The 26921-nt window shown below is 34.6% G+C and overlaps 4 protein-coding genes across 5 annotated transcripts; 3 read left to right on the forward strand and 1 right to left on the reverse strand.

Moving 5' to 3' along the window:
- The first annotated feature begins 2723 nt into the window (after positions 1-2723).
- Positions 2724-4435, forward strand: LOC122607360 (UDP-glycosyltransferase 85C1-like). Its single transcript, XM_043780318.1, has 2 exons — positions 2724-3329; positions 3455-4435. The coding sequence occupies exons 1-2, from the start codon at positions 2804-2806 to the stop codon at positions 4390-4392; spliced, it is 1464 nt and encodes a 487-aa protein (XP_043636253.1). The 5' UTR covers positions 2724-2803; the 3' UTR covers positions 4393-4435.
- A 1123-nt stretch (positions 4436-5558) lies between these two features.
- LOC122607180 lies at positions 5559-7999 on the reverse strand. The gene has a single exon (XM_043780107.1). It carries the CDS (start codon positions 7531-7533, stop codon positions 5683-5685), a length of 1851 nt encoding a protein of 616 aa, XP_043636042.1. The 5' UTR covers positions 7534-7999; the 3' UTR covers positions 5559-5682.
- A 3207-nt stretch (positions 8000-11206) lies between these two features.
- Positions 11207-13286, forward strand: LOC122607593 (F-box protein At3g58530-like). Of its 2 annotated transcripts, none has more exons than XR_006325067.1 (2): positions 11207-11305; positions 11944-13286. XR_006325067.1 is itself a non-coding variant. In XM_043780601.1 (2 exons), the coding sequence occupies exon 2, from the start codon at positions 11935-11937 to the stop codon at positions 12586-12588; it is 654 nt and encodes a 217-aa protein (XP_043636536.1). In that variant the 5' UTR covers positions 11214-11305; positions 11838-11934; the 3' UTR covers positions 12589-13193. The 2 variants fall into 2 exon arrangements, 1 of the variants encoding a protein (XP_043636536.1); XM_043780601.1 differs by having other exon boundaries at positions 11214-11305; positions 11838-13193.
- Positions 13287-16677: 3391 nt separating this feature from the next.
- On the forward strand, positions 16678-26259 carry LOC122607430 (protein TIC 40, chloroplastic). The gene is made up of 14 exons (XM_043780401.1): positions 16678-17014; positions 17696-17807; positions 17893-17950; positions 18395-18412; positions 20520-20892; positions 21227-21330; positions 21417-21483; positions 21588-21666; positions 22510-22550; positions 22623-22668; positions 22761-22855; positions 23887-23990; positions 24103-24150; positions 25809-26259. The coding sequence occupies exons 1-14, from the start codon at positions 16822-16824 to the stop codon at positions 25866-25868; spliced, it is 1398 nt and encodes a 465-aa protein (XP_043636336.1). The 5' UTR covers positions 16678-16821; the 3' UTR covers positions 25869-26259.
- Positions 26260-26921: the final 662 nt, after the last annotated feature.

Here is a 26921-nt window from a genome sequence, read left to right on the forward strand (position 1 = left end):
ACCACCACCATGATCATCTCCGACCACCACCATGATCCTCCGGCGACGGCGACCATCTCTGGCGAGAGTTACACATGTATAACTAACCTACACATGTGTAAGTACAACTTTTTTTTAGCATTTTAAGGTATAAATTTTCTAGGTTTTTTCCTTCGCGAGACAATCACCACCAGCCACTATCATCTCCGACCACCCCAACCACGGCGCCGGCGCCGGCATCAAGGGCTTCGCCCATACCGTAGCAAACCGTTACCATCTCTTGGATCGCCGCCCATCAAATCCATACGATTCCCATATGCGTCCCTTAACGGTCAGCTTAGAACGGATGAGGGCCTCTGGCCCGTACCGTATCCACCCGAAAACGAAAAGTTAACTTACACATGTGTAAGTCTCGCCGGAGATGGTCGCCGTCGCCGGAGAATCATGGTGGTGGTCGGAGATGATCATGGTGGTGGTGGTGGTGGTCGGAGATGGAAGGAACAAGCATATGTAAGTTAACTTAGACATGCACTTTTTGTACTTTTTTAAATGTTTGTACTATAAATAACCCACCCATATTTTGAGAACCATAAAAAAAAAAGAACGCGAGAACCAATCTGGGCCACACATCTCATCTCCTTTTTTATCTCTCATCACTTTCATCCAAATTTTTCAAAACGTTTTATCTCACAAACCGTGCATCGTTAGACGAAAAAAAAACCATGGATAGTCTTAAAATTTCGTCCTCTTTCATTAGAGATGCGACTTGATATACTTTTGACAAACTTTTAAATTTCGAAATTTTTTTTTTTTTTCGAATTTTTTTTTTTACCTGCACATGTGTAGGATGTGTATGATGTATACCCTACACATGTCCTGCACATGTGTAGGATTATCGCTAAAAAAAAAATTAAAAAAAATCAAAATTTAAAAGTTTGTCAAAAGTATATCAAGTTGCATCTCTAATGAAAGAGCACGAAATTTTAAGACTACTCATGTTTTTTTTCCGTTTAACGATGTACGGTTTGTGAGATAAAACCATTTGAATGAATTGGGTGAAAATGAGGAAAGAGAAAATTAAATATCATCAAGATCAAAATCAATTACACATGTGTAGGATGTATGTGAAGGATATACATCCTACACATGTGTAGGATATACATCCTACACATGTGTAGGATTATCGCTAAAAAAAAAAAATTTAAAAAAAATCGAAATTTAAAAGTTTGTCAAAAGTATATCAAGTCGTATCTCTAATGAAAGAGCACGAAATTTTAAGACTACCCATGCTTTTTTTTTCGTTTAACGATGTACGGTTTGTGAGATAAAACCATTTGAATGAATTGGGTGAAAATGAGGAGAGAGAAAATTAAATATCATCAAGATCAAAATCAATGGCCCAGATTGGTTCTCGCGTTCTTTTTTTTTTTATGATTCTCAAAATAACCCACCCCTATATATATATATATATAAGAAGTTTAATAAGATAATGATGTTTTTTTTGGGAAACATAGTAGGTTGCGAATTTATGAATGATTGTCTCGTATCATATGTGGAAAAAGATGTCTTAGATGTTAGTAACAATACAATTATAGACACTTTTTACGACATAAATTTGGTCATGTACAATTGTAAGAATTTGAATGATATGTATAATATATACATATATGATCTTTTGGAAACTCTTGACACGAAAAGACCTGTTATCATATGGGGGAAAAAAATTTTTACTTTACTTAAACCGAACACATGTAAGTCTGATTCCTGGATCCGCCACTGTACATAAGTACTTAAAACAATCCTCACTTCATAAAATCCAAAGATAAGTATCAAACATAGCGTCAATATTTAAATCAAGCATAAATAAACTCCTACGAAAGGAATAACAATCAGGCATAATCATAGTTTAAACATAAAGCAGCAACAACAATAAAAATTATTAAGATAACTAGATAAGCAGCTCCAAATCTTAAGTCTGAGTCTGCTAAAGGTTACCATGCTATCCCCTTTAGCCACCTCTAATACGGTTCACATCTTGAACGGATACTCAAAACCGTCAACACAAGGGTTAGTGAGTTCGTAGGTTTTATGAACATAACAAGTTTTGCGTCAGGTCGAGTATCATAATGCACAACAAGCATATAATCGGCTACTAATTTACTTATGAAAGCATGCACATAAACATGAACTTCATCAATGTATTAAGAACTAACGGTACCAAGCTATATGTATCCAATGCATCCAAACAATCATAACATAACACTTTGCATAATATACAGTATAGTTAAGTAGCCATGAATATGATAAAAAAGAAAGGAAAAATAAAAAAGGACGAGTATCCTTAATTCCACACCAAAACATATAAAAAGGTTACGAAACTCACTTGAATGCTAACAAAGATTAAAACTAAACAACATATCAGAAAAAAGTAACTGACACACAAATAATCTGTTTCAAGCTACCACAATTAAGTATGTATTCATCATAAAAAAAAAAATTTTTTTTAAAAAGCGTGCTCATAACTTGCCACCAAATGTGACTAAGTTGTCCAAAAGCGCACAAATTTGCTTTGACCAAAATTTGAACACAACTCTTGCAAGGGGATGCAATGTATCTAATTAATGATTTACATTTGGTTCTAAAAGAGAAAATGGTATTGGTCCCAAAATAAAAGATAAAAGGTGTAACAACGATATATAGACAAATTTTCCAAAGATATGTATTGACTAATGATAACGATAACGATTTGTAGAGCTATTTCAGACCATTTAAACTAAAATTAAAAGAAGAAAACAAGACCAGACACATTGCAAAACACGTAGAGATGGATTCAGTGACCAGAAATGATCAAAAGAAGCCTCATGTAGTGTTCATACCATTTCCAGCCCAAAGCCACATCAAGTGTATGCTCAAGCTAGCTGAGCTATTGCACCACAAGGGTATCCACGTAACCTTCATCAACACCCGCTCCAACCATAAGAAACTCGTAGAGTCTGGTGGGACTCCTTGGCTTGATGACGACTCTCCAGGTTTTGTGTTCAAAACGGTTTCGGATGGTCCCTCTTCTGGTGCAGCAGAAGATGGTGTTGAACCTGTGACGCCAACAATGGAGGAAGTTTGGATGCACCTTGCAAACAATTTCTTTGATTCCTTTCTTGATCTTGTATCTGGGCTAAAAACTCCAGTAACATGTATCATTTGTGATGCTTTCATGACTTACACGAATACAATTACTGCTGCCGAGAAGCTTAAGATCCCTATCATCCTTTTCTGGACCATGGCTGCTTGTGGATTCATGGGGTTTTACCAGGCAAAAGTTTTAACTGATAAGGGGCTTCTCCCTCTTAAAGGTTCGGTACCTCTAACTGGAGTTGATCAATTTCTAATTTTATTTAATCAGTTTCTCAAAAAAGCTTAACCAAAATCAGCTTGTTTTAAATAATTAGTTAATAGTAGTCTTGCTTTATTTTGGCAGATGAAAGTTATTTGACAAACGGGTTTCTTGAGATGGAAATAGACTGGATTCCAGGAATGGAAGGTTATCGTTTGAAGGATCTACCTGAGCATATGCTAGCTACAAAGATGGATGATCCTGGTTTTAAATATCTCTTGAAGACAGCTGAGGCGGCTCATAATGTTTCATATATGATCATCCATACTTTTGAGGAACTAGAAGCTAGACTAGTGAACGAGATTAAAACCATATTTCCCAATGTTTATACTGTTGGGCCCCTTCAGTTGCTTTTGAATCAGATCAAAGAAAAAGAAAACAAAAGGACAAGTTTGGGTTGCTATAGTTTATGGAGGGAAGAACCTGAGTGTATCCAATGGCTAGAGTCAAAAGAACCGAGTTCTGTGGTGTATGTTAATTTCGGAAGTTTGGCAGTAATGTCTTTAGAAGATCTAATAGAATTTGGTTGGGGACTTGTTAACAGTGGGCATGAGTTTTTGTGGATTATTCGGACTGATTTGGTTAAAGGGGAGCCCGTGGTTTTGCCCCAGGAACTTGAAGAGGAGATGGGCAAGAGAGGGTTTATAGCAAAATGGTGTCCACAGGAAGACGTCCTGAGCCAGCCATCTGTTGGTGGGTTTTTGACTCATGGTGGGTGGAATTCGATTATTGAGAGCTTGTCGGTTGGACTGCCAATGATTTGTTGGCCATATTATGGGGACCAGCGTACTAACTGTAGACAGATGTGCAAAAAATGGGAAGTTGGAATGGAAATTGGAAAGAATGTGAAAAGAGATGAAGTGGAGAAGCTTGTGAGGCTCTTGATGGATGGATCAGAGGGTAAAAGGATGAAGGAAAAAGCTACACAGTGGAAGAAAATGGCCGAAATGGCTACCAGTTCTAACGGATCGTCTTCTCTAGATATTGAAAAACTTGCTAATCTAATTATCAACTTCTCATAATGTTTTATGTAATGTTATAAAAAATTTGATGTTTCCCATTTCATTATCTGTCAAAATACTTTATTTAACTCAGTCAGGATTTCATTAACCTAGTCGCGAAATCCTTGGTGTAATTATTACGAGTATACATGGCCATTTTCATCCGTGACAGTATAGGTTTATACAATCTCCACTGCCATGTTCCATTTTCTATAAGGAGCGGGATGCCTAATCTGAATCGCCTTCTTTGCGCATGCCGTTATAGGAGTCTTCATCACACAGGTATAAAGGGGATATAGCAAGGTCAATAATTCTTTATGGTCCACAAGAATATTTATTTTTTTCAACCAAGGTTTATTTATGTCTGCAACTTCACATCTTATTATCATCAGCTATAAAACAAGAACCTGGCTTTCTTTTCAGACATAATATGCCCCAAAAGAGAAGCTAGCAAGCCATGTAACAATCTAGGTCAGCCATATACCCTTGCTCGGAAGCATATAGCATGAAAATTATAATCATAAGTTGCAAGGCTTATATCAGAAAAAAAGGAAGATAAATGAATGGACAGAATAGATCCAAGACATTTCATCGCAATGAGAAATTAATAAACCTCTCACCTAGAAGTGGCAAGTTCAGCCCATTCAATTATGAATGGCTTGGGTCATGTTTTATCATAAAAAGATCAAATTCACTCGACTGGAAAATGTATATGAAATGGTAATGGGTCGAATGGGTTTAATGTCACCGAAAATCTATATTAATGCATATACTCTAATAACTCATCTTATTTATTGTCTTTGTAACCTTGATCCATTTATTTAGTTATTTACACAAGCTATTTACCCCAAAAAAAGCGAGACTTTTTACAGTCAACCTGAACAATCCAGCCTACTTCAACACAGACCAACAATAACACATTTCAACCCAAACTTGTATTGGCATCTTATCCAATCCGCCCAATGTGCCCACCTAGTCATCTCTACCTACAGCTTATGACTAGAGGTATGAACATTAAGCAAAGCAAACTTACATTTTGTCCCATCCAGCAGAAGTTTCTGGTACTTAAACCCTTCAAATCGGCCAAGAAATCTGTCATCCAGAAGAGCAAGAAAAACGTACTTCTAAAATATGTACAGGCATTCAAATGAAAGATAAAGGAAAGAGAGCCACAAAAGCTACAAGACTGACAAAAATAATTTATTTTAGGCAACTTGATAACCATACAATTACACAACTCTATGCCGACTTTCAAAAAGAAAAACAAGTCGATACGAATAAAAAATTATAAAACAGAACCGCTTATTGACCTCAGATTGGCATTGCACACTTCTTTTGGGAATGGCCTAACATATGGCAACGACCACATTGAACAATTCTTTTTGGTCTTTTCAAACTCTCAATTCTAAGAACCTTCTTTTTGGGCCGACCCGGAGGCCTACGTGTCTTTGGTGGTCGGATTATCATTTCACCCCTTGCACCACCACCCTCACTGTCATCATTAACATCCTTCCAAAGACTTCTGTCAGGAACTGGATATATTATTTGTGAATATGTTTCCCTATAACTTTCCACTTTAAAACAATGATCAGCAAACACATGTGCGTTTTTTCCACTCGATATAAGGGCAGCTGCAGCATGTGCACACGGAAGACCATATAATTGCCACCGCTTACATGAGCATACTCTACTTCTTATGTCAACAATATTCGTTCTTTCAGTTGACACAACTTCAAATTCAACTTCATTTGCACGTAACACTTGATAGCAACGTGAATCAGCAACAGATTCAAGAATCCGTTGCTCAGCAGAGGGTACAACAATTGAGTTCCATCTCATCCCCATATTCCTTCTATTATCAAACCATACAGTCAACTGATGACGAATATGTTCCATCAATTGAACAATAGGGAGTTCATGACCTTCTAAAACCCAGTTATATAAAAGCTCAGTGACCCCTAAAGTGAAGTGACCATAACGGACACCCTCAAAGTAAGCCACAGCCCAGAGCTGGGGTGGGAACTCTTGGAACCATAAAATCACATCTTGTGAAACCTCTAACATTTCAGATATCTTGCTTTCAAATTCGACTGGTGTAAGAGCATAAACGGCACTCCAAAAGATGTTCACTAACTTTGAGCTTTTAAAAGTGTCACGGAAATTTTCACTCACATAACGCAAACAGAACCCGTGAAAAGCACTAGGAAAATGCGTGTCAACTGCTTCCACCATGCCTCGTTGTCGTTCAGATAATATTGTGAGTCTTGGCATATTATCAGTGTTAGCACCAAGAAGTTTTCTTAATTCTGACATGAACCACATCCAATTTTCATCATTTTCAACATCAACTACTGCAAATGCTAAAGGAAACAGACCATCATCGGCATCAATGGCAGAGGCACATATAAGGGTACCCAAATATTTCCCTTTCAAATGAGCTCTATCGAGTTCCAAAAGTGGTCTACATGCATTTAAAAACCCAACTATTGATGCACGGTAAGATATAAAGAGACGATTGAAGCAATTATCTTGACCACTAGAATAAACCAAAGCTATACTTCCCGGATTACTCTTTCTAATTTGTTCACAGTAAGCCGGTAAAAGCTGGTAACCTTCTTCAAAAGTCCCATGTAAAGCAGCCATACTTCGTTCTTTTCCACGCCATGCTTGCATATACGACACCGCGACACCATGTTGATCACGAATATCTTGCAAAATTTCCTTTGGTTTATACTGTGGATTATCCCTAATCCGTGACTCAACAGATCTTGCAACCCAACCAACAGACGCTTGTTGATGATGAAGGTTTCTAACACCTTCACACGTATGTTCAGAGTGAAGTGTCCTAATTGAAAAGGTCAAAACATTCGGGCATTTTGCAACATGAACTCGCCAAGGACAACCTTCTTTCGAGCATTTAGCAATAAAACGACTACGATCTGATTTAACTATACGAAGATCGAAATGCAAAGCTATAGCTATATCTTTTAATGCCCGTCTACATGTTTCGACATCTGGGAATTCTTGGCCTATTACTAAACCATGATTTGCTATATCTATAGAATCTCCTAAATCTAAAGGCTGTTGTTGAAACTGATGACAATGGTCAGTCAAATTCACATAAGATTGCTCTGGGATTTCAACTAAAGATTCATCAGCCATGATACTAATAATTTATATAATATCTAAGTATCCTGACTCTTACGAATCGAATCACGAGTCAGAAATTTAGGCTTTCGAGCCACGACCCACGAGTCTACAACTATGTTTATAAACTTTATATAAGCCCTATTGCAGTACAAATTTTAAGAAAAATTTTCAAGCACAATAAGATACAAAGTTTCAAACTTTTTCATATGGGTATGCTCAAAATTACATAAAATTAAATGGGTATTAAAACTGCAGTGATTTTATTGAAGATTTTAAAAGTGGGTTTTATCTAATATTTTTGAAAAGGGGAAAACAGGAGAAGTTTAAAAGATGGATTCACCTCTGAATTGTGTGTTGGGGATCTCTGAAGAAGAATTAGGGCAAGAAATGCATTGAAATAGTGAATTTTTCTGGAATATGTTTTGTGGTGGTTCTTGCTAGCCCTAAAATCTTCAATTATTATTTTTTTATTTAATTTTAGCATTATTTTTTTATCTTTTACTTAAGGTATGTGAAATTGTGAAGTGATGACTGATGAGAAGACCTCACTCAACCAGGGCCCATGTTTATGGATTTTTTTTAATGGAGTTCATTTAAGGAAAATGATTGATATTTATAACAATTGGGTTGGATCAGTAGTTGGAGCTTATGCCTCTGGAAACAGAGGTCATGAGTTCGATCCTCATGTCCAGTGGTTGGAGCTTATGCCTCTGGAAACAGAGGTCATGAGTTCGATCCTCATGCCCAGCAAGGAGGTCATTTTCTACTTATGGTAGAACCTGAAAGCAACATTTCTATCTTTGGTAGGGGTAAGGCTGTCTACATATCAACCTCCCCCATACACCGTGGAAGACGGCATTGGGGGTTACTTTACTATTTTTACTTTGATTGATATTTATAACAAATTAGCCTAATAATTCTGTTAATAATTTAAAGCTTTGACATGTATAATCCACTAATTATCCTTTCTCATCATCTCCCTTGATTTTTCCATGTGGCTTGATCCTATGATTAAGAGAATTATTAGGTTGATTAATTAAGATGATCCATCATTTCCCTTTATCTAAATATCAAACCTCACCTAATACTCGTATTACTATATTAGTAAGAAAAAAACATAAGATCGTTCGTTTAAACACACGACAACATCTTAAAAGAAAGTCTTGCACTCTAATACTTGAACTTAAGGTTTCCTAAATCCAAACTCTCCTTCCTTACCATTGAGATATTAAGTCAATGGTATAAGATATTAGTTAATCCAAACATAAAACAGAGCTTGTAAACTTATGAAATAAAAACAGCGTTGGCATTGGGTGGGGGTTGAAGCATGGGTTACACTCAACCCATGTGAAATACCGTCGTTATTTACGTGGGTTGGGCGTGGGCAAAAGTTTCATGGATTGTAAAACTATAATGGGTTGGGAGAATTTGGATTATTGATGTCTTGGGTAACGGGCTGAAGCTATGTATATATGTGTGTGTGTGGTGGGGTTGGGAGAGTATTTTGTGGGTGGGTTTTCTAGATCAACTAAAGTAGTTGTCGATTTGTGTGTGTGTTTTTTTCCCCGACGAAGGAAGGGAAGAAGACATGCCCTATATTTATTATTATTATTGATCTTAATTTTCACTTTACACCTTATACTTTTATGTTATATTAAACTCTATCCTATATTAGTATTATATATATATATATATATAAGACTTATGTTTGAACAATACGGCGGTGGTGGGAGTACTAGTGGTGGCGACGGGTGGCAAGGGTGGTGGCGATAGTATCGACAACGGTGGTGGGGGCGATGTAAAAGTAATTAATGTTAAATGTGGTAGTGTAGTTATTTTAAGGGTTAAGGTATCAATGTTGTAAATTAGTTAATTAAAAGTATTTTAGGTATATTAAGAGAAAGATATTTTTAGTTTTGAAAAGGCTGAAAGTTTCTAGGGAAAAAAAAGTCATTTATTTTATTAGATTATATAGATACTGAATCCGATTAGTTATTAAAAATAATCTAACTTTATAAAATGATCGTAAAATGTCAAATACAAGCCATCTTAGCCGTGTAAGTTTCTCCTTTTTAAGTCTATAGGTTGTTAAAGTGATAATGGCAACGTGCTTAATTGGTATGTAGGTTGTAAGTGTTCAATGTTTTTGGAGGCGTTAAACGATGACAAATTTTGGGAGCCTAATTCATTAGCATATAAATCAAAGTAAACGAAAAAAGCAAAAAGAAAGTTAGCTCGACTTATGTTATTAAACTACTAGTAATAAGTAGATGCAGATGTTTATGCAAAAATCAATAAGGATATTACCAGAATGCAAATTATATAATGGTATTTACCCCGAAATTAAGTCGAGTATACAAATATTGAGGCCTTAAATTTTTTGGAGGCTTAAAACGATCGTCTAATCCCATAGTACTGTTGAGCCAACTATGATGAAAAATAAGTAGTAGAAAAAATCATGGGTATTGACCGAGTTCATCGAGAATGTAGTAGCACATACTACTTTGTTTACTAAGACCTCAGTAGTATGTTTGCCTATATAAGGCTTATTGGAATTGTTTAATGTGACAAACTTTACTTTTCCATTTATTTCTTGGAAATTAAATCTACCATCATCAAAATGTGAGTTAATTCAGTTTTTTAAACTGAGTAGTAAGTTTCCATAATTTTTCATTTTTTATTTACATACTTATTTTTTTTAAATAGCTTTATATTATAATAATAAAAAAAACATCTAACAAAGCACTAAATGCCTTACAGTTACATTTACATTATCAAGAGAAAAAAAAAACAATAACAATGAATTCCTACACACCTCTAGAGACTTGAAATACAAGGACTGCAAATAAGCCCCAAAGGAACAAGACAAAGTCAAAAAGAAGCAGGTTAATAAACCACTCATCTTGCGATACACTATCACTCTCACAAACCATCATCAAAGTCTCAAATCTCATATTCATTTTTTTTACTTGCAGATAAATGTTTGAGTAACCCTTTATGATTATAGGTAACGATAGAGATACTTTAAAGTTAAAAATAATTGTATAGTAAAGTTGAGATAATTTTAATCATTGGATTATAATAATCAGGGTTAAGATCCAAAGATGATTTTCTAATCTTACTTTTGATTTTAATCCAATTGTCAAAATTTTCAATTTCACTAATAAATTTCATGTCAAGTTTAAAGTATCTCAATTCGAGTTGAAAAGTGTAAAACTAATATGCTATAATAGGAAGGGTTAAGTGCGGAGAAATGTAACTAACGGAGAAATGTAACTAACTATAAGCAAATGTTTATAGTGGAACCAACTATCAGATTGGATATTGTGTGTTAAAAACTTAGTAAAAATGTTGAAATCATGAATTGACCAATCAAAAACTTACACGTGGTTGTTCATATGGATTGTCATGTATGTCATATTACTTAATTTGTACAATTTATCCAGTTGTTAACATACAATGTCTAAAAACCTTAGTTCATTTTTACAATAGACATTTGGTTATAGTTAATTATATTTTAAGGTACTTGACTGATATAGGATAGATTGACAATGTGGGTTAAAAATTAGGAAAGTGATATTAATACCACAAAATTTGATTAATTTGCTATAATATTTGTAATGTGTGGTACGAATATTCTAAAAATTATGGTAACCCTTATCAAATAAACTCATAAGCCCACAAACAAAAGCCCAGGCTAAACACGCCCTCAAACCTCACTCCCTTTCACTAGTCAGTATTTCTGTGTTTACTTTCATTTCCTCACCGTCGTTATCTTCACAAGGTGATTCTTCAGCCTTCACTTATTTATTATATCTATATCTGTTTTATTATACCCGTATATTCGTATCATATTAGCTTATTCTGATGATGATTCTGCTAATTATTTTGATTCTCGCTCCTAGCGATGCATTCACGCCACGTGGCACTTGTTTTTACTGCTTAGATCTAAACATTACCGATTGATAGGAATATTACTAGCATAGGTATGAATATGAATAAGATGTATTGATATGATATTTACAGTTTTTTTTGTGTGGCTAATTTATAGTTTTTGGTCACATTTATATATTATGTGATGTGGGTTTCAAGGTTTTTTCAATCATTTAGATAGAACCTGTAAACCACCTCTCTACTACATTTTAACCGCCCTCATACACCGTCGAGACAACATTGGGTGTTACATTTACGTTATTTATATCTTAATTAATTGAATTTAAAGTATTTTCTATCTAGCTCAATAAAAGTTTATATATATCTAATTCCTACTATTTCTTGATTTGTTGTAAAAATAACTGTATTTTTGTGTATTTCAGTTTTTTCTTCCTTTTCCTTTTGTTTGAACTTCAAGACTAGTTTTTTGGAGACGACTTGCTACTAGTTCTCGTGGTGATATTGTTAACTTGTTATGCTATGGATCAGTTTGGAGACGACTTACTACTCTCCATTTACGACAAAGTTAACGACCCAGATGATCGAAAGTCTTTCTCTCAAGTTTCTAAGCGATTCTGGAAACTATCATGCCTTCGCCGCCAACCAAGGTTATACATAGTGTTTCCTGATTTGTTATACTATATTCTACCTGCTGCATCCCCAAAAGTGGATATCTTTAAATGTCATAAACCACTCTCAAACGACCACATGAAACTCCTAGCTCAGTCATGCCCTCAGCTCTCAATACTCGATATCTATTTAGACCAGAATTTTGATCCTAGTGAGCCTAATTTTGATGATGACGGTTTGTGTGCAGTAGCAAATGCTTGTATGCATTTATCTAAGGTGTTTTTGAATAGGAGGTTACATATTAGTGATGTTGGAGTTGCTTATCTAATTGCACGATTGAATTCCTTAATATCTTTAGATTTGAGTGGATGTGTTAATGTTACAGACGAGTCACTCAAAGCTATTGGAGAATCTAAGTGTTTAGGAGGTTTGTTTTTGGCAGGCTGTAGTCGGATTACTGACTTGGGTTTGAAGTATTTGGCAAAAGGGAATGTGCGGAAATGTTTGGCGCAACTTACTCTGGCTGAATGTGATAGGATTAGTGATAACGGTATTGTCATCTGAAGAAAAATGCGTCGCTTAATGTGCTTGGATCTGTCAAAGTGTGGGATTAATGTAACAGACCGGGGGATTCAAGCCGCAATATCCCGATTCCCAAAAATGTATATATTGAATCTGTCTTGGTTGGAAAAAGTGACGGATGTTTCATTGTTTGCTATTGCTAGATTGTGCAGGAATCTGGGGTATATTGGGTTGATGGGTTGTGAGGGTGTAACTGGTAAAGGTTTACTTGCTTTCGCAGGTCATACTTTTCTACGTGCTATCAAACTGTCTTCGTGTCACAATATTTCTACCAAAGATGTGGAGTCATTTATCGTCGCCAGGAGAAGTTATACGAGTATCAAGCATTGGCCCAGAAGTAAAGTTTATATTCTCATGCCAGATGCAAATGATGATTTTGATCATGACAACTTTACAGAGTGGGAATGATCAGAAACAGACGTTATGTTTCGTCGATGGAAAAGAGGACGGTCATGTTAATTAGCATTTCAATTTCGGTATAAACTAATTTTGTATCGTCACCTGGGCATTGGGGATATATAACATTTTTTGTGTGATAAGAAATATATGTAAAATAACTACTCTAGATAAGTAAAATAATTTTATTTTTTTTTAACATTTTAGTATTTTACCATGGGCACATCCGTACATGTGTTTCTTTTTGGCATGACATGCATCACCTTTATTTCTATTTTTTTCAACGAAGATGCATAAAACATGTATGCATTCCGTATAGAAAAGTGAAAAGAAAGATTAATCAGCTTTGTTTACAATGCAAAGAGAGGTAATAACTCATAAGTTAGAAAATTTTGGTCTTTGAATTATGGGATAGTTATGACATATAATTGAGAGAGAGGAAGTGACTCATAAAGAGAAGAACCTTTTGGTGAAAGTTATTGGTTTTGGGCCATTGTCTGTGGGTTGTTCATTAGATTGTTTTGATCTTTGGTAGCATGTTGTATAGTTGTTGGTATATGGTCATGTCGACATTGTCATGTAGCTTTGCCATCTTTTAGAAAAGTTAATCTTGGAGATGTTTCAGTTAAATCGGTGAAGTTATGTTTGCCCATTCCAAAATATTTCTTCCTATTGAAGAAAATGAGACTAAAGGTTACAGGCAAGGTCAAATTAATGTGAGATGGTACTATGGTAGCTCGAATCATACGGTTACTATGTAAATTTTTTTATTTATTTTGTTTTATGTATAGTTATTGACTTATTTTGTATCATAAGCAGGTAAGAAAATGGTAGCATGTTGTTATATGAAAGCCTATAATTGTCTGACCTACCTTCGGTTTGTTCATCATGGTTCTATAGCTATGGACCTTTTAGGTTTAAAAGGAGTTACGACGCAACTTGTTGCCCGTTTGCCTTTTATTTCTATGTAGATTACTATATCTATCAATGAAATTACTAGATATTTAAACTATATAACACACTCTTTTTGCAGAAGTCTAAGGATCCTAATTGAGGCAGCTAGCTTTTGCTATTTATTGTTATTAGTGTGAATGTCACTCACTTTTTCAAACATCCTAAGGGGGAGAGAGTCATATATCCTCATCTCCCGATCTCCCTTAAATTACCCAATCAAATTACTATATCTCATTTCAACCCTTTAACCATTGTTCCAACCTTTTTTAGTGGCAATCATCACTCCCAACTTTTTTTCCATCTCACTCAACTCTCCCAACCTTTTTCCATCTTCCTCAACTCTCCCCTTAACTTTTTCAACCTTTTCTTCCATCCTTTCTTCATCTTCCTGCGAGAATAATACTCCTCACCCAACCTTTTCTTCCATCTCCCTCTCATCTCCTTTGAGTGGCAACCGAACCCCCTCTCATCTCCCGAGCTCCCTCTCATCTCCCTCCCTCCCTCACTCACTCCCCCTAAGTAGTACTAAAAAAAATAGATGGAAAGTTAGTATAACTTATTAAATTCATCATACACTAACTTAAATTGAATCTTCATTTTCTGCAAGTCCAAGCCAAAAATCAAAAATAAACCAAGCGTGAAAAAACGAAAACCAATTCTTTTGCAATACTAGAGAACAACAGGGGTTTTTTTTAACATGTAAACTACCTTAAAAAAACAAAAACTTTTGCAACTCTCATTAAGCTAACAGGAAAAACAGGTTAGAGTCTACGTAGCACTACTTTTACTCAATTCTAATACACTTACCTAAATAAATGTTCTCTTTTTGTGATTTGTGCAGGCTCAACCCAACAGTCTACCAAGTAAAACGACAATTTTGCAAGCTCTACAACAAAAAACGATTTTCTACATAATGAAGGCTTCCTAGATAGCAAATGCTATTGTAACTCCCATTAGGCTAAAGACACGACACATCACAAATGTGTAATGCTTTCTGATGTAACAAACACCCACTAAATTATGGAATGAGATTCCCTCGAGTTTCCCAACTTGATTAGTCAAGTTGGGAGGATCTTGACCCTTGATTAAAAATCAAGGGCTAAGATTAAATAAGTATTATTGAATTTTGATCCTTGATTTTCATCTAAGGGTCAAAATCCTTCCAACTTGACTAGTCAAGTTGGAGAAACTTGAGGGAATCCTCCTCCATTAAGTATTCTGCTCTATGGCTAAGCAATTAAGTATATTATATTAACCAATTTGCATTCGTAAGCTATTATAATTAACCCAAAATTTACTAGGTGAAATAACAAACGTGCCACAACGTGCAAAGTTATATACTACTTTTACAATATTTGTATTAATACGAATAATGAGCTTGTATGATGAATTTAATAATTTATACTATATTATAAAACAGATCTCCCCTGTTTACATTTCTCTCTCCTCAAATCTCAACCAATAATTTGTTTTCTCTCTCCTCCATAAATCATTTATTCTTCCAATTTATTCAAAATCTTTTATTTCAAAAACCGTACATCGAAAAAGTATAAAAATTATATGGGTGTTCTTAAAATTTCATGCTCTTTCATTAGAGATGTTATTCGATATACTTTCGACGAATTTTTAAATCCAAGCGCGGAGCCCGTACGGCTAAGGCATTTGGCTATCACACTCTTTGACCTATCACCCACATTATCTTATCGCCGCAACGCGCGGATACTTGCTCTCGTAACATATAAATATAATTTAGTGAGAGTGAGAAATAACATGTAAAAACAAAACGTACACAACTTATTAATTTAATACAATAAACTGGGAAAGGTAAAACATTCGAAGAAAGAAAGTGATATTTGTACCACCACTATTAATTAGTGTACCACACTCATGTATTACTGACTTATATGGTTAGCTGTAAAACATATATATTGTGGTACATTCATCAAAAGTGATGGTACTAATATCAATACTCTTTGAAGAAAAGACTTATTTAAAAGAGAATGTATAAAATAGAAAATGTAATTCAAAATGAAAAATAATAAAGTGTCAAGCAGAAAGTGTATTTAAGGGGCGTAAACTATAAGTTTATAAATACTTGATGATGACCGAATTTTAGTCCAAGTATCGAATTGTCACCTGACCGATACATGATACGATTCCGAAAAATCGGCATCGATCGATTTTCAAAACACCGCTCACAAGTATGGTACCATTTGCAATGGTGGTTTGCGATTTTAAGATGTCAATGAGGTTCATGTGAATTGAATTGAATTGATTTGATGGGTTGAAATTTTTGACCTTAATTCAAGCCATTTTTCAGGTCTCATATATTAGCTCACCCCTATTTGGATTGTCTCTAATGTGCCCTAATCGATGTGATTAATACATGAATTTTTATTTTTTTTTTCACAAGTGAACATTTTTGTGTTAATTTTTATATCGATAAGTTATCTTTGTTATTTTTTTAAGAGTTTTGTTAATAAGGGCTGTCATTATTAGTTAATTTAATGGATTAAAATTTGTACTTTGTCTTACGAAAATTCAGGGGGCGGTTATTGATATATAAAGTACTACTTTTTATGCATGTAATAAGCTGTTAATGACATTAGGGCTGTTATTATAATTTTTTTTTTAATATAAAAAACAAGAAGATAATATAAAAGAACCTACAAAGTAAAATTTGTGTCCTCTCTAGTATTGATGAGCTTATTATTGGCGATAGAAACCAAACATTTCTTCACCTTTGTCAACTATCTCTTCCCCTGTTTCTTTCACACTCCAAAAACCCTAAAAATATTTCTGTAATTATATTTTCTGTATCTATAATAATCATAATAACAAAATCTCAGAAATTCCTTCAAGTTAATGGACAAATTAACCCTTAGTTCTTCTGCATCTCATAAACCAATTTTGGGTTTTACTCAAAACCCAAGAATTGATTCCATAATAAACCCAAACAAACCCTTTTTTTGTTCTTTCAAGATTCCAAAATCCAGAACAAAATCTCTAGTTTCAGTCTCTGCTTTGGGCTCAAATTCATCAAATAGCAAATTAAATGGTAATTCTTGAATTTCCCTTTTTGTTAATTTGGTGTTTATTTGCATGTAAGTGATAAAGTTTGCTTCTTTAGGATGTTTTAAGTCTTATTTGCTATTTTTTAGCCATCATTTCAAGAATTGCTATTAATTTGGGATTTTTATTTTTTCAAATGTGTCAAGAATTGTGCTTTTTCAACTTTAATTGATGGTTTATATGAAGTGTTGTTATTAGTTTGAATATATACAATGTTTACATCGTAATTGAAAATGAGGAGCTTTTTTCGAGTCGAGTTAAATCTAAGAAGCTTGGATGAAAAAGAAGTAAACTTTGATGGTTTTTTTTTTTTTAAAGAAGGAATTGTGTTAGTGGATTTAAGAATTGCGTATATCCGGCTTACCGTTTTATGGATATGGAGGTCTTAATGGGCTAGATTAGGATCGATCAATGTAGCTGCTTGTGCTACTATGCTAATATTTGGACCGTGTCAAGAATCTTCTGATTTTTACTTCAAAGTTGATAGGGATTTCCTGTTTGAAGGAAGGGTTGCTAACTAAATGTAGCATTTTATTGAGTACATTTCGAATGACGTATGTTACATAGTTAGATGGTTAAAGTTGTGCCTCATCCGTACTACCTAACTGTATACGGAGTATAGTTAACTTATGTCATTTTCACTTGAAATGATTTTACCTGTGTATAGAAGTAGAGAGGCCAGGGAAAGATTGCTTTGCTAGAATTTCATCTTCAAGCACTCAACATACAACATCGGTTGGTGCCACCCCACCAATTACAGCACCCCCACCTTCTCAAGTGTAACTATGCATCATCCTCTCTTGTTCTTTTCATTCTATTTTATAGGATTCAAGCTTGACTTATCGACTTTGATTGTGTTTGCAGAGGTTCTCCTCTATTTTGGGTGGGAGTTGGTGTTGCATTCTCGGCTGTTTTTTCATGGGTGAGTTTTCTGATACATTGCTTTCACTTTCTTCAAGAATAGATTTGGTTCTAATTATTAGAGGTGTCAATTATGACCCGACTACCTATGAACGGGTTGATTCAGGTTATGTATCATATGTAAGGGTTAAACAGGTAAACTAAAAGAAGTTCTCTGAAAAGGAAAGGTGAAACTCGCCAAAGTGCATTTTTTAATTCATAAAACCTATGGAGTCATTATGTTCACAAATTTAGATTTTGGTGAAAGTAATTTAATTATCAAATCATATTTGAGGTAAGTTTAAACCATTTGGAACAAAAATATTTTCCGGGGTCAATGACCTGTTTTGACCCGAACCAGACGCCATTTGTTTTGACTTGTTAATCAACCTGCCCCCTCTGAGACAATAACTTATTAGAGTTGCTTCTTCTGCTTCTATGCTAATTTTTTCTTTTTAATTGACAGACGGCTTCATACTTAAAGGTAAAATTTATCAAACAGAGCTTTGTAATGATTTGTGAGCAAACTACTAATGCTTTAGGCATTGGAAGGTATTTTCTTATATTTGCAAGTGTTGCATGATGGTGAATAGTGGTCACAGTTGAGTAAACTAAAATGTTGTAGGAATGACTCCTGTCATTTTCAAGTAATTTCAGGTTCACTTATGGATTTTCCTTTTGTATTTTTGTTTAATTGATGACCATGAAATTTTGAAGTAATTATATGCTCAAGTTTTGTGTGTATAGTTGCATGTGTTATGCATAAAAGTGGAAAAAAGGCGGGTTCGATCGTCTTCAGCAATGGGTCAAAATATTTAAATGGTCATTTAAAAAAGGTGTCAAACTAAAATCAGTTACATATATCGAAACCTATGTAAGCAAACATCAAACCTAATAATGGTGAGATACAAATTGAATTGTAACTTATACATATGACACCTATATGAACATGTGTGAAACCCAATGACCAAGAAGTATATGTAATCTCAAGCTTTAGTTCGAATTTGCATTTAGCAAAATTTATACACACCCTGAAAATTTGTAATGGTGAAAATTTAACAACGCTGCCGATGGTGTGATTTTTAGTCGCTGGAACCTTAAACAGAAAAGGATCTGTCGTGCAGCTAGAAAGTTAACTATATTTTTAAGTGAGGGAAAGAGGTACGGAATTGATGTGTCACTTTCGTTTAGGGAGCTGGGGGTGAACTTGACCCGCCGCCTTGCTTCTACCGGCTCCCAGGATGACCAATTCTAAGAAATTTTTCGTTTTTTTCATCAAAGCCCACTGGACCTCCTTCTGAAATATTGCCTAGGGTCCAAGTTAGTGCACGATGTTATGATACATGTGCAAATCAGCCTAGTTTTGTGTTTTTGGGTTCAGTTTGCCGGCTCTATATATCAAAATATGCATATAGTTTTAGAACCAGGCCCTTTGCCCTAGTTATCTATTGTGGCTTGACTAATGCATTTACTGGAAATGATAATGGTCACCGGTATTTTTGGGTTTATAAAGTATTCTCACTTGACCTGATGAAGGCGTGAAGTATTTTAATAGGAAGGGGTATTATAATAACTTGTATATATGTGAAAATGGGTTGACTTGTGCTTTAGGATATTTACCCATGGGTCAAAAAGTTCAAAAACATGACAAAGACGAGAGTGGGAACAAATAGTGGATCATCATTGAAATGCTAGTTTATATATATATATATATATATCTTTCATCTCTCTAGTTATTTGTCATTATGTAAAGTTCACGAGCAGTTACCTACCACCTATTTTACTGCCTAGAGTTATGAATATTATCCAAGCTCCTTACAAATGCATGGTGGTGGGCTACATATTAGTACCATTTACTTAATTGAATCGGCAATTATGTTCGCTGGCAACTTTGCCATAGGTTTTTATTGATGTAAAATGGCCGTCCTTGAGAATTTGAGTTGGATACAGGATTGTAAAAAACTATACTGCATTATATGCTTCTAATCTGCTTACAAGGAAAACTATTCATAAAGGAAACTTTAGGTGTGATAAGATGGTTATTTGAACCCTTAAAAATTTGATTGGAAGTGATCTTTGTTTTTTACTGAATCCTGAAATAAGCCATGGTGCAAGGCAAATGGGGCAGAAAGTATCCTTTTGACGAACCAAAAAATGAAATAAGCAAATTTCCAAGTATTAACAAAGAGATGGGAGTGATTTACTGAATTATGTAACTGTCTATTTTTAGTGACATTAAGACAAGACTTAATCTATAACAGTTTCTTTAGCTAAACATGATGTTTGTGATGCTTAGTTTCAGTGTGTCACTCATATATGCTAGAGAATGTAGTGTTCCTCATTCTTAAAGTTTTAAAAAACAATTATACAATAAAATAATGACTAGTAGATCTCAGTTTATAATTTTTTTTGTGGTACGAACACAAATGAAGATTGGAGATTAGGCAATAATTGTAAATGTTTTTTTCTGCAGCTTGTTTTACATCTGTGTATAGATTCTGCCGAGTTATCTTATATGAGAATTTACTTGTGTTGTTTTGAGTGCAGTTTGTAAGTATCTCTTATGTTTTTCTTAATGTTTGTAATTTCAGAAATATGCTATGCAACAAGCCTTTAAGACCATGATGGGACAGATGGACACACAAAATAACCAATTCGCTAATGCCGGCTTTTCACCGGGATCACCCTTTCCGTTTCCAACACCTGCAGCATCGGGCTCATCAGGTGGGTCACCTTTTCCTTTCCCAACATCTGCTGCACCAGGCTCATCAGGTGGATCACCCTTTCCTTTTTCAACACCCCCACAAACAAGCTCAGCTTCCACAACAGGACCTGCTTCTGGACGAACAGTGACTTTAGATGTAAATCCTACCAAAACAGATCCTGCACCTGCACCTGCACCCGCACCCACCCCTACAAGTTCCAAAGATGACTTTGAGTTACCAGAGGAGCCAAAAAAGTCTGGTATGTAGCGACTTGATGACAAAGTTGCACCTTTTTTAAGTTTTTTTGAAGTTATATGTTTTGTAATATCTGGTTATTATGTATTCTCATACCCTTTAATAGTTCATATCCATATATTACTAATATAAGAAGATACATCTACAAAATCAGAATTAGATAACAAGATGATTAAACTTGAGATAATCAAGTAAAGATACATCTACAAATCTCGTTATTTTGAAGCAAAATCAATTTTCTGTTTAACACCAAATGATTAATTTGACTCCAGGTCTCAATTATTTAGATGTTTTGTTCAATTTAATTTTCGCCAAAATGGCTAATCTATTTTTTGCAGCTTTCGTTGACGTGTCTCCTGATGAAACATTGAAAACCAGTTTTGAAAAGATTGAAGAATCTACTGATACCAATTCCCCAAAAGAATCCCAATTTACGGATCAAGTAAGAATTTGACAGTGAACTATGCTACAGGTTTATATCTGAATATGTTTTAAGGATTGACTTTATCTTTTATGTATAACACGAAGGCTTCCCAAAATGGAGCTTCTTTCAAGCCGATGGATAATCCATTTGAGGGGGCTTCATCTTCCACAGGTAATGTAAAGCTTTGCTGCCTTGGTATATATTCTTTAAATATAATGAAGCAAAATGCTTTTCTAGCTTCTAATTAAGAGGCTAATATTGTAATATACGAATAGGCACAAAAGGCCCCGTCATGTCAGTGGAGGCATTGGAGAAAATGATGGAGGACCCAACTGTACAGAAGATGGTCTATCCGTAAGTTATCTTCTCTACTCTTTTATTGAAGCATCTAGTTGTGTAATATAACGTGCTGTAGTGCTTGGATGTGCTTGTTAGGTAGTTAGGTGGGTATTCACAAATTCAATTATGAAATGACATGGAATGATGGAATAATCATAATTGATTTTAACTCTAATAAAACATGCTGTAGAATGTATTGTTCAGATGTGCTAATAATTACTTTTTATGAATTATGATTTTCATGGATGTTTTCATGGGTAGTTTGAAAGTGATTATATGGTTTTTAATCATCAAAGTTGGATAATTGATTGTATTAAAAAAACTTACTGCACATGGTAATAGATAAATTGACAGAATTTGATTACTTAAGGAAGTAATAGTTCCTGGTATATAACTGATTACACTCTTACATTTGATCATGGTTGTAAAACTCGGCCAAGTTGGCCGATATTCGGCGATTACTCTTACCTTGGAGGTCGGCTGAGGCGAGTTAGGCAAAATCCGAGTAGATCAGTCAACGGGTTAAAATTTGTGAAAGTTGCTATATCTCTTAATTATTAGACAAAGTACTACTATGAGAACTTATTTGTAGAGATTTTAACTATTTTTTAAAAAAATTTCAGAATGTTTTTTATTTTGATACATATAATTTTCAGTTATACTATTTTTATATAGAAAATACCAATCTGAGTACCCCTCAAGTCACTGTGTACTCTTACCCTTATCCGTTATGGTGCCACTAGTAACAATCAAATCTAAATCTAAATCTTAGATATAGTACAGATCTAGATTAGTCAAACAATATAACCAGTCTATATATTCCTAATTTCTTATAAGATTTACTTTTGTTTTTGCTAGCTATCTTCCGGAAGAGATGAGGAATCCCACCTCTTTTAAATGTGAGTATCTTTCAGTATTCAATTAAGGTTTGAAAGACGTTGCCTTAGTAATTTACTCCTTACATAAAACAGGGATGCTCCAAAACCCACAATACCGTCAACAATTGCAAGATATGTTGTAAGTTTCTATTTGACTGTTTTTCCATCTTAACATAGTAACATTAGTTTGTGATGTTATATATAATTATACGTTTATGCCTTAATATTCAGGAATAGCATGGGGGGAAGCCCTGAATGGGACAACCGTATGATGGATTCGTTGAAGAATTTTGATATTAGCAGTCCAGAGGTCAAGCAACAGTTTGGTAATTTCTTATCAAAATAGATTGTTGATGACAGCTCTCTCTAACCATATTTAAATATTGATAATCTGATACGAACCCATCCCATAATAGGCTCGCATCAAGCCATAAGCTAGGTGTAGAACTCACTCCCAAATGCTAGCTCAAAGGAGGAGGGGACACCTAGGATTATAAGCCACCAACCAATCCCTGGCCAATGTGGGATCGTAACAATACCCCACCCTTTGAAGAGTCAACGTCCTCGTTGGTCATGGTTGGCACCCTTCTTTTGGGTCCAAGCTACCACTCCATAGGCTACCACTCTGAGTGTTGGAACTTCGAAAGGTAGGGCTGGCTCTGATACCAAATGATATGAACCCATCTCATAATAGGCTTGCATCAAGCCTATTAGCTAGATATAGAACTCATGCTCAAAAGCTAGCGCAAAGAAGGGGACACCTAGGCTTATAAACCACCAACCAATCCCATACTTGGCCGATGTGGGATCGTAACATAATCAAACTAAACTGGCTCGCACGTTATAGAAACCAACATTTGTTATATGTCGAGGTGGCAAGATGACCAGGCTGGGTAACTGGTCAAAATGGGTTTGGCCATCCGCAAACAGTATTCCTTTTCCATCTTATTGAATTTTGTAAGTTTTCAGTGAGTTAAATATGATATGAAACTTGTATAATTACAATTGTAGGTCGAACGTTTTTTAATAGTGTGGTAGTTTAATGGAAAGGGATAAACTTGGATGACTTTCAACCCGTTTTCCTAGTGTGGCCCAAATCAACGGATATATTGGTAAATAATTCAAGTTTGCCATATCTGTTGACATGGATGGGGCTGGGGTTGGATAAAGTTAAGAATATCTTGTCAAGTTATTCGCAAGCCACGTCGAGATCAAATTAAACGACCTCCTGATATTTTTGTGCAAGCGACATATACAGATACATGTTCTGCTTCAATTTATATTACTCATGTGTACAGAGTTGGATATTAGTCTAATATGTTTTTTACTTATTGTACCTTTCTTGTTCCTGTTGTAGATCAAATCGGACTTACCCCTGAAGAAGTTATATCTAAAATTATGGCCAATCCTGATGTTGCCATGGCCTTTCAGAACCCGAGAGTTCAAGCTGCCATCATGGATGTATGTCTACATCTTGATACACTTTTATTTAGATCTCTTTATCACACATTAAAAAGCACACATGCACTCTGGCTGCTTATTAATTTCTATGGTAACATTAATGTTTTTGCAGTGTTCTCAAAACCCCATGAGCATCATGAAGTACCAAAACGACAAGGAGGTAAGACCACAGATTCTATGAAATGTCTCTTCTAGTCTACGTTGTGCAGTTATGCTTGTTGCATACTAGAAAAGACAGATTTTACTAAAATAATACACACTAAAGTAAACCAGGTTATACATAGACTTCATCTATATCTATACTTCTATACTCCTTATTAAAGATTATTGGGTGGTGTTGAAAAGTTTATAAATTTGGGACATGCGAATTTACTTATTTGCCCTTACACATATAATTATTGTATACCACTATCTCCATCTTAGACATTTATCTCTTTTACACATACCAAAAGCTTAGACTTTTGAGACACTAATCACGACATGAAATGCCCCTATCAATGGTATCTGCCGCAACACGCGGGTACCATGCTCGTATTAGAATTTTGCGAGTAATTGTCTGATATTAGAATCAGAGTTAGATGAACAGGTATTCAGGTGCAGTGAAACAGGTTCTAGAAGGTAGTGTTTGGATTTGCTAGTATGTATGGAAGTTCTAATAATAGGTTACGTAGACGTTTAATTATTCGGTAAATAGTGATGAGCTAAAGAATTACTCTAATATACAAAAGGAACAATAAGAACATTTCGTGTGAAAGATGGCTTGATGATATTAAAGTAACATATTTTTTCCCCAAAAGATATTATGGTAACATTATTATATTAGGTTATAATAAGTTTAATTACTGATAGATTTTTCACTTCTCTGTTATAGGTGATACATAGTGGTTATCCAAAATCAACTATATTGGTCAATGACCATTTTGTGATTAAAAGAAACAATATGTAATTGACCAAGCATATGTATTCCGTGAATAGATGAGTCCGTCACTCAGTCTTGCGAATTGAGAGTAAAAGACTGTTGAGTGTTGAGTCGTGTTAAAAATATAAATAGGTAGTTTGGTTTAACTTTAGACAATTAGCTTTCTGTGATATCATGAAAAGATATACAAAGCTGATTGTTTAGGTAATTATCGGTATAATTCAAAACAGAATTTATCCCATCATTATAGACTGATTTGTCAAATGACCTATTTGACAAATGTAATACGGAGTATATTGTTTATTCCTTTTGACCACTTTTTGCAAGTTTAGTACAAAATGATCATCAACTTTGTGACAATCCATCGTGTTATGCACTTTATGTTGTGAAAATCCAACATCGGCTAAAAAGTAGCTACAGTGAGTTAATGACCACTAAAAGCTCAACATACCAGATCTGCATTTTTTTTTGTGCCAAACCAAGTCCTGGAAACACCAATGAACTTTAACCTACCAAGGAATTCCAATCAAGCCACAAAATGCCCTACAGGTAACGCTACTGCTGCTAGCCGTTTGGAATTCTGTGGTAGGTTTAATGATGTTGACTGTGTCACAGTGAGATTTAGTTCGTACTGAAAAATATAGATTTGAATTTTGGGATTATGGGAAAATAAAATGAATTCTGTATAAGGGTAAAATGTTGTGCTGCTGACTCTAAATTTATGCTCACTTTGTGGAAGAACCTAAAAGAAGGCGGCCAAAATTGTAATGCACATCAGTCAAGAAGTTGAAAATGAAAAATCTACATATTCTGTACTTATAAGTTCTTGCTCATTTGCGTCTTGTCATGAGCATGTCTTTTGAATAATGGTCTACACTCTGTTTCTTTCCTTGTTTCAGGTTATGGATGTGTTCAATAAGATATCGGAACTCTTTCCGGGGGTAACAGGTGCACCCTGATCATGTTTATGTTTCAGGTTCTTTCTTCAAAAATGAGTTTACTTTTCTTCCTTTCGCAACGGAATGAGTTTAGAGCTGCAGAAGTAAATCATCTGTCGCAGCCCGTTAGACATAGTTCAGTCACATGAGTTTGGCCCCTGGGTGCAACTGTTAGGAAACAACCATTGTCCAGCCTTATTAAATTTTGTGTATTATTTATAAGCGATCGTTGTTTAGTACTTAACAGTTAACACTAAATTTTTTGTGTTCAAACATATTAGATGACACTGGATATTCGAAAATTAGTGGTCTGGTTTGAAACAAAACCTAAATAGTTTCCTATATTTGTAGCTTCCTATACATTTTTACGAGACCAAATATTTAATATGACACTGATCATATCATTCATTTATTCTGGGTATATATAAAGATAATCAGCTATAGATTTAAGATGCTATTGGCTCATAAAGTTGTAAATATTGTTAGTTTATATAATGTCACTGTCATGAAATAATATGGTTGCTACGCATATACCTGAAAACATATTATAGTAATTTTTGAAACCTGAATATACAATAAATTTAGATTATCATTTTGTAAGTTTTTACACACTTAATCCTTTAAAATATTCTTAGTACGTTTAATGCATTCACCACGTATTTTGGTTCTGATACAAGAAGTTACAAAACATAGTATAAAGTTGAATGCATTTAAAACATAGTATATCTCTTGAGTCTTAAATAACATGGCATTACGTGTTATATACATCTCTTGAGTCTTAAATAACATGGCATTACGTGTTATATACAGACTAACAAATTAACAAGCAAATCTTAAAAAGTTCGTTTATATCATAAACATATGAAAAATCACAATCTTAATCTAGGATAAAGAGTGTTCGGTGGTGCTATTGTAAAAAGACTCGTGAGTTCAAAAATCAATAAAACATAAAATTAGGTGCAAATTTGAATGGAATGACTAAAGTTTTATTACGTAGTTAACTAATATTTCTTTAACCCTGAAAAGGTCAGTATTGTTATATTTGGTATGTTGGGTGTTTAGCTGGTCTACTTT

This window comes from Erigeron canadensis, chromosome 7 (assembly GCF_010389155.1).
Source record: "Erigeron canadensis isolate Cc75 chromosome 7, C_canadensis_v1, whole genome shotgun sequence".
NCBI classification, from domain to species: domain Eukaryota; kingdom Viridiplantae; phylum Streptophyta; class Magnoliopsida; order Asterales; family Asteraceae; genus Erigeron; species Erigeron canadensis.